This window comes from Ipomoea nil, unplaced genomic scaffold (genome assembly GCF_001879475.1).
Source record: "Ipomoea nil cultivar Tokyo-kokei standard unplaced genomic scaffold, Asagao_1.1 scaffold3069, whole genome shotgun sequence".
Classification (NCBI taxonomy): Eukaryota; Viridiplantae; Streptophyta; class Magnoliopsida; order Solanales; family Convolvulaceae; genus Ipomoea; species Ipomoea nil.
This window is the reverse complement of record NW_017619497.1, coordinates 2,918,454-2,926,928: the sequence shown is the minus strand read 5'-3', so window position 1 is coordinate 2,926,928 and position 8,475 is coordinate 2,918,454. Positions and strand designations below refer to the sequence as shown.

The following is an 8,475-nucleotide window of genomic DNA, read 5'->3' as shown; positions in this document are numbered from 1 at the left end:
CGTTTCAACGAATAAGTTTGGTGTTAGTCACATTAAATTAAAGGGAGATATAGGGATTTCCGAACCTATCTTCACTTTTAATTTCACATTTAAACAAATACTAAGGGCATGCCCCGCTAATCATTTGTCATATGGCAATTACAGGAGATGACCGTAATGAACCCCTAGGTACTCCGTGTACCTGACCGTGAGTTTCATTATCATCTTCAATGCTCCGAGCAGGGAAGTCAGAACTTTGGTGCTCCGCGCACAAACATACTTTAATTTGATGCTCCACGCACAAACATACTTTAATTTGGTGCTCCGTGCACAAACATACTTTAATTTGGTACTCTGCGTACAAACGTACCTTGGTGCTCTGCGCACAAACATGCAGTCCAGACTACACTGCTCGTTAAGGATGCACTTCGAGTGTTATCATTTTTATTCGGTGAACATCCGTTTTTCTACTTTCTTATACCGAAAAATACTTGCGGTTAAGAAAGTGGGGACTCATAATGGAATAATATAATATGCATGCCATATTATTATTATTATTATTATTATTTTATTTTATTTTATTTTATAATAATAATAACAATATATTAGTCAAAGAGAAGAGGTCATCATGGCAAGAAAAGAGGAAATGCTACGAGAAGTTACAACTGCACAAATAACATTATATAAAGATTCACGCCAGTCTCAAACTGGGGACCTCTCTTCTACGTATAGGTTCTTTCTTCTTCCAAATATTTCATGGCCATGGCCTACCTACCTATGTACATGTACTACACCTACAAATATAATAAAAAAAAATCCGGCTTGGCTTAGCCCAAAAAGGCCCGTGGTTTTCATCGTTTTGGTTTCCACGTTAAATTCTTTGTGTTTATTTATTGATTCCCTGCAATCACTTCTTGGTGGAGGTTATTGATCCATATAAATACACACCCTGGGTCATATCCTAGATCAATTTTCTCCATCACATATAGTGCAGGTGTTTCTTTTTTTTTTTTTTTTTTTTTTTTTTTTTTTTTTTTTGCAAACCTTACTTCAAGACATGGTTCTAGCTAAATGTGGCATGTTTTAAGTGACCTTTATAAAAAAAAAAGGCATGAGGGTAGCCCAAGGTGTCTAATTTGAATTTCGGTGGAAGCTATTTTTGATTGATTTGATTTTAAGTTGTAGGAATTTTTATTTGAAAAATAATTCCTCAAATAAATAGGTTTGCTAATATTTTGGAATTGATTAAACCAAGGTTTATGCAATGACCAATAATTTTCTAGAACACCGATTTGAATTTTCTAACATGTGGTCATGTGGGGCTGATTTTTTTAAAATAAAAATAAATGTTAGTATTATTATTATTATTATTATTATTATTATTATTATGTTTCAAAAATTGATTAAAAAAAATTGTAGGCCGGGGATATTAAGAAAATAATGATAGATCAAATTACAAGCATGTATGATAGTAGGATTCATTTTTTATATATAAGTGAAGAAGTATTGCAACACGTTTCAAGAGATTTTAATAGCACTCAAAATGTTCACTCTGTTGAAGGAGGACAACTACTAGCTAGCTAATTGAAAAGTGACAATCTTCAATTTACTAAATTAAAGAAGTCTCATTAAAAGAATTTAAAAGTGAGACCATCGGTTACATTAATCATCATCACTAACTGCTTCAACTGGTTGTGATTCTGAATCGCCTCCCCATTTCTTTATTCTGTCTCCAGCAAGCAAAGCCTGCATGCATTTAAGCATATATATATATATATATATATATATATATATATATATATATAAACCAAAGGTTGAGTGAGCTAGCTCATGGCTGTAGAGATCGAAATCCAAAGATAGAGTAACACCGAGCTTCAATAATATATATAATTGTACCTCCTTCTTCCAGTCAGTTCTGAGGACCATGACTATCACAGCAATGGTCTGAACCACATTTCCGGTCACCATCCCATACCAAATACCCTACATATATTAATCATTCACAACAAGCTTTTAGAGGTCACACATGAAAAATTAAATTAAAATTAACTCCAATCAAGCCTTGTTAACCGATCGAACACGACACATAAAATGTAATGGAGAGAGTATTACTTAGAGCAAGCTCAATAGTTGAGTTTTTACAACTCCAACAATGAAAGAGAAGAAGAAAAGAAAAAAAAGAAAAATAAAAGTCATGATGGTTGCCAACAAGCTGACGTGTCTAGTGGGCATGTGCAGTGCACACCCCCATTGAGTGTTGTTGTGCTTAATGGGCACCAACTGCCTTTGTTGTTGTTGCTTTTATTATTTACTTTAAAATTTAATCATAAGTCTACAAATTTAAAAACTCTCAAGTCCCACATTCTAAAAAAACTCAAATCTTCTCTCTCAAATTACTAAAAAATCTACGAAAAACTCACCCAATACTACTATTGGGATGTCCTTAGCTAGGCCAGGTATGTAATCTTACGTTTTGAGAAACTAAACCCTTAGGGAGAAATTAAATTAAAGCAAAAGCATACCTTGAGACCCTTTTTAAAGACAAAGCCTAGTATCAGACCAATAGGAATACCCACCAAATAGTAGCATACAATGTTCACATATGCTACATGGCTTTGCCACCCTGCTCCAATGGCTACCCCTGCATTCAATTTTGAAACGTACGGAACTCAAAATATTTCATCAACATTAATATAGTGCGGGCGATGAAAGAAGAGAAGATTTTTGCACAAACCAGAGAGTGTTGGCTGAAGGCTGTTAAGGGTAATGGTAAGTCCTAACAATGGTGTGAGATCATATACAAGCTGCTGTACTGAGGAGCTTTTCGTAAATAATGGCGGATAATGGCTTCTAAGGAGGACCGGAATGAGTCCTAGGATGATTCCGATGAATACCGAGGTGGTTGTGGCTACAACTACAGAAAATTTTGCGGTTCTCGGATGGCAAGCGCCTAGCTCATTTGACACCCTCACACTGCACACATTATGTTAATTTAAGAATGAGTCTATTCTGAGCCTCTCTCACCAATCTCCAATCTTTATATATATGTGAGATGTGTCAAAGTCACAATAGAAATGCAATATTTATACTGTTAAATCTAAAACTAATAAGAATAAATTGTTTGTTATCTATAAGAAAAAATGTAATACTTTTAAATTAAAATGTATTTCATAATATTTATTAGTTAAGGGTTGAATAGTTATTTATAATAAAAAAAGAGTTAATACCCAAAATCGTCCTCGACTATAGTGGTTTTTCTCAATTTCGTCCTAAACGACTTTGGTGACCTAATATCGTCCCAGACTTTTGTGTTTCACTCAATTTTGTCCCAGACTTTTGTGTTTTTGCTCAATTTAGTCCCTCATTTGTTATTCTGTCCATTTGGTGTTAAATAAATAGACAATTCAGTAATTTTAATATTGGCATCTCTTTACTCATAGACATATGAACTGCGAAATCCTTTTTTTTTTTTCGAATTACTCCTAAAACTGCGAATATAAAATTTGATTTGCAGGTCCGGGAGTAATTCTGGGTGTAATTCGTACAAGAAAGAGGAATTTCGCACTTCACAAGTAGACAGTAAAGAGAGATCAATATTGACATTACTGAATTGTCCCTTTATTTAACACCAATTTGACGGAATAACAAATGGAGGACTAAATTGAGCGAAACACAAAAGTCTGGAACGATATTAGGTCACCAAAGTTGTTTAGGACGAAATTGAGAATAACCACTATAGTCGAGGACGATTTTGGGTATTAACTCAATAAAAAAATATAATATTAATCATGGATAAATTATTTTATTGTTACTTATGAGAAAAAAGGTAATAAGTATGAGAAAAACGTGATTTTTTAATGAAAAATATAATACTTTTTGACAATGAAATTTTTATAAATAGACAATGATATAAACTAACAAGAATAGACAATGAAATTTTTATAAATATCATCAAATTTACAAAAATAAAAATAAAATTTCCATCATTCAATTTTTTTGAAACATATTATTCATTTTATTTATAATAACAGAAATGATATATTTTCAACGTTGTAGATCAATTACCTTATTGCGGCATTGAATCCAATACCCACCATTATCGTCCATTGCAATATATTGATGCTGCAAAGTGACCATCTTACATTAGTATAATACTATTTGCACATAAAATTAAAAATTCTATACATAAATTTACATTGGCTTACATGATTTCACAATCATTATATTTATTGAATATTTATTAAATGATTAGTTTTTATCTTGAAATAATTTATTTATGTCACGCTATCACATATAACATTGTTTATATCATCATTGATTAATACCTCATTGTCATTAAAACACGGGAGGAAAAAAGAAAGCATGCTTCTAAAATGGGAAAAAGGAAAAGGGGAAAAAGAAATACACACAAAACTCACCATATAGAAGTTGCATCAACTGAAATTTCTGCATTTTTAGTGTATCCAGAAATAAGAATAAGTGCCACAAAGTACCACATTTCTAAGCTGCACAAATCCCCAAAATATTGTGATTAGGAAACCTTCAACATATTAAAAATTGTATTAAGTAACATTTAATTCTGAAAAATTATATTTTTCCCTCTAATTTTTTCTCTAAAAATTTCCCTCCATGATGTGGATATATCATGAATTGGTTTTGATCTTACATGCATCTAATTAAATACTAAACTAACTAATTAGATACTGCCATCAAGAAGGAAAATAAGGAGGGAAATTTTAAGAGGGGTGTGCATTATTACTTTCCTAGAAAACATATTAAATATAAATTATTTTTCATAATGCCGTTATAAATATGATTGAAAGAGACAATTTTGTTCAAATATCCAATTATCTAGATATAGACATATAGTAAGGATGATAATTTGTTAAAACCAAATGGTACGGTGTATAATTTATTGGCATGATCCCCTACTACATAAAACCAAAAAAATAAAATCTTGACTTGATAACCACAAGGTTACAACTTCAACTTTCAACAGGAACTGTCTATTGGTCTGCTTAGTTTGAGCTAATCGGCTCTAGGCAATCTAAATTGGTTTCTCTTTTGTAGTTCGTTATTTACCCGCTAGAGTCACAAGACGAAAATTTATCCAATATACACCTTTGGACAGTGACTAAGAATTTCCCTAAGCTCGTCACTCAGAAAAGCAAATCTCTAAATTAATATTAAACTTACCAAAACATTACTCCGGATGCAAGAGATAGGCGAACAAAGCCCCTGAGATTCTCAAAGGCCTTCAGAGAAAACCCATTCCAAGCATCAGCACAAGCCCCTGAGAAAATGTAAACTAGTTGTGCCACCATGATGAACAACCATGTGGCATTCAGCACCACCGCCGCGGCCGGCAGCCCCCAATGCAACTTGAGCATAAACAGCCAGCTAAACACCACGTGCCCAACGAAAGCCACAACCGTAATACTAGCCATCACAAAGATCTTGCTCTGTGATTGCAAGAACTTCTGAACTGGAAAAATAATCACGTAAGCGAAGAGTTCTGGGATCATCCACAATGTAAACCTCCCGGCGGCTTTCGCAATTTGTGGATTTTGGCGTAGGAGTTTGAGGATTGGGGTGGTTAAGATGTATACTGATGTCAATGGTATGACTGTGACCGCGAGAATAATCCATGACCTTTGCATGTAAATGCCAAGCATATCTAGTTTCCTTGCTCCAACCGCTTGTCCACAAAGTGTTTCTAGTGCACTTCCCATTCCATACTGCAACCAAGTTTGATATGTAATAGAAAATTAAAACTATTAAAATTGATGTATGTTAAACAAAAAATGCTTGAGTCAAATCTCATATATAAAGTTCTATTAATGATTAAGATGTACTTCAATAATCTGAAATTTTAAAATGCATTGTTAACATTAATCCAATTTGTTAGTACATGAATTTAAATATACTAATAGCTAGCTGTCCGGATGTTAGTAATACATACCAAGACCCCAAAAGCAAAGCCAGCAATAAGATTGTTCTCCACAGACACGGCTGCAAGTTGAATGTCTCCCACATGGCCCGCAAACACCTGAGTTATGGCACTAATAGAGTATTGGAAAACAAGAGTGCATATGGCTGGAGCCGCGAGATACCATAGCTTCTTTGATTCAGAATAGAATTCCCTCGAGAATTCCTTAACGTTTTTGATTTGTTGGATATCAGTTGCATCTGCATCAATTCTATTGAATGAATTGATTTGTTGGATATCACTTGCATCTGCATCAATTTGTTGGATATCAGTTGCATCTGCATCGATTTGTTGGATATCACTTGTATCAGAACTCATTTGTATTCTCTTTTGTGTTTGTGTTTTGTCAATTGACTGTGTTTGCCCTCTTTTCGCTGCAGTCACAGCAGGCCTGCTAATAATCTTTCACCAGTCTTTCACCTGCTATATATAGGACCTACTGGGAATTAGAAGATGGCGCTGCAGTACAGTCACAGCATCCACGCATTATAAGTACCCATTGGTATTCAAAAAGTTATAATTTTTATAGACACTTATATTAGAACACATTTGTAAATTTTTTTTTCTCAAATATAAATAATGAAAATTTATCTCTTAAATCCAGGCTTATAAACTTTCTCTGAATACTTTCTTTTGCCTAAACTCTATATACTTTTATTTCTTCCAATTTAAAATTTCTATCTTTACCTAAATAAGTAGATCATGGTGAGAATGTGGGATGTATAGCCAAATAGATGATAAATGATTCTGTTTTTCATTTACAAAATAATTTTTAATAGTTTTCCAATTTTTTAAAAAACTAGCAAGGAAATTGTTTCATGTTTCAAAATAAAAACTGTGCTAGTAAACATGTTTTCTATTTTCTGTTATTCAATTTTCTAGTTTTCTGGTTTTCAGAAAAATGGAGAAATTTTCCAGTTAGTAAAAAGGTCGAAAGTGTTTGTTACTTATACAAGAAAGTATGACGTTTTTGAAGAAAAATATAATATTTTTACATTTTGATTTAAAAGTATTACACTTTTTTAAAAGTATTGCAGCTCCCCTTACAATTAACAAACACTTTGTTCTTGATTAGTATTACATTTTTCAGGAGTATTACATTTTCATCTTGACCCGACCCATCTCACAGATAAGGATGATCTGTGAGATGGTCTAATTAATAAGAAAGTCACTCTATAATTTGCCATGTTAAAAGCCATTAATTGTTTTAATTCATTTTGGTTTATGAATACTTTTGCTAGCAATTTAGCATGGATGTACTAATGAATATTTAATTGCTTATATTATGAATTTGTTAATGGAAATGTGTGTGTTAGACACACATATTATATAACCCATAAAATAGGCATTGATGATAAAATCTTTTTAAATCTACTCTACTAGTAGTCTACTGTACTATATATATATACTATTAATTTACTGCTGTTGTGGTAATGTGGTCCTTGTGGAAATACTGTTAGGTGTCTGGCTGTCCATCTGTACCGCATGTTTATGCCAGGAGCTCCAGGAACGTTGAAAAACATGCCAAAGTGATGTTGGTGTAGATACAAATTAGAACCCTTCAATTCCAGACAGCATAATATTGTTGTGTTCCATCCAAATTGCATGGATTAAGCCTCCTCTTTTCACTGCACTCACAACACCACGCCTACTAATTAACCGTCTTTCCAACCAAAGAATGCAATTTTCACCTGCTATAGGAGTAACTAACTGCCAAGCCAGACATTGACCAAATCTGATAGATGCCTATAGTAGCAGTCACGGAAGGTGTCTTCCGCTACCTCGTTCTTCTCCTTCTCCGCATAAAGGCCGGGCATTCACTCTTCTTAGCAAAAAAAAAAAAAAAAAAAAAAAAAAACCTTTTATATATATATATATATATATAACCCACGAGACTTTCCGTGCGAAAATAGGATTGGTGCATTTGGAGGAAGGTAAAAAAAATTTGCATTCGAATTCAAATAGATATGCAATTGATGCAATTTATGGTACAAAAAAGGGAGATTATTCAACTTAAGTGTTATTAAACCAATTACCTATACAAATCATTTGTAAATCTCACAAATTTCATTAGAAATTTAATTATATGTTTGAAAATAATGCACAAGATATAACAAATACTGCCCAGAAGTCGTGCACTTGAAGGCAAAGAAACATGCACTTGAACGCATAAAACTGTGCACTTGAAGACAAAAAATCTGCACCGAAGGAAAAAATGAGAAATTAATTATGCACTCTTAGAAAGGAAACCATGCACTTGAAGGCTACAAAACGTGCACTTGAAGGTCAAAAAATTTGCACTCAAAGGCACAAAGATGTGCACTCAAAATAGAAAATAAGTAGTGAAATAAAAGTGATGCACTCGAAGAAGAAAAATTATATGCACTTGAAGAAGGGAAATGTGCACTCGATGAAGGACAAATGTATACTCGAAAACAAAACACAAACTAACTTATTTTCTCAAAATTACAAATATGCCACCACACGTTTTTAATTAAAATCCAATT

The 8,475-nt window shown here is 33.1% G+C and overlaps 1 protein-coding gene across 1 annotated transcript; it reads right to left on the bottom strand.

Annotated features, from left to right (window-relative positions):
* Positions 1 to 1,633: 1,633 nt before the first annotated feature.
* LOC109164756 (protein DETOXIFICATION 29-like) lies at positions 1,634 to 6,286 on the bottom strand. The gene is made up of 8 exons (XM_019313304.1): positions 5,942 to 6,286; positions 5,176 to 5,717; positions 4,398 to 4,484; positions 4,045 to 4,101; positions 2,714 to 2,952; positions 2,502 to 2,620; positions 1,876 to 1,962; positions 1,634 to 1,725 (listed from the first exon to the last, which is right to left on the bottom strand). The coding sequence occupies exons 1-8, from the start codon at positions 6,284 to 6,286 to the stop codon at positions 1,642 to 1,644; spliced, it is 1,560 nt and encodes a 519-aa protein (XP_019168849.1). The 3' UTR covers positions 1,634 to 1,641.
* Between the last annotated feature and the right edge of the window lie 2,189 nt (positions 6,287 to 8,475).

What these genes read in the sequence shown, in the direction of transcription:
- LOC109164756 (XM_019313304.1), bottom strand. Translation starts at nt 6,286, where the DNA reads ATGAGTTCTGATACAAGTGATATCCAACAAATCGATGCAGATGCAACT. An exon ending in GCATCCGGAGTAATGTTTTG is followed by an intron (nt 4,485 to 5,175) that starts GTAAGTTTAATA and finishes GGATTTGTGCAG; the next exon opens with CTTAGAAATGTGGTACTTTG. An exon ending in GAACTGACTGGAAGAAGGAG is followed by an intron (nt 1,726 to 1,875) that starts GTACAATTATAT and finishes AAATGCATGCAG; the next exon opens with GCTTTGCTTGCTGGAGACAG.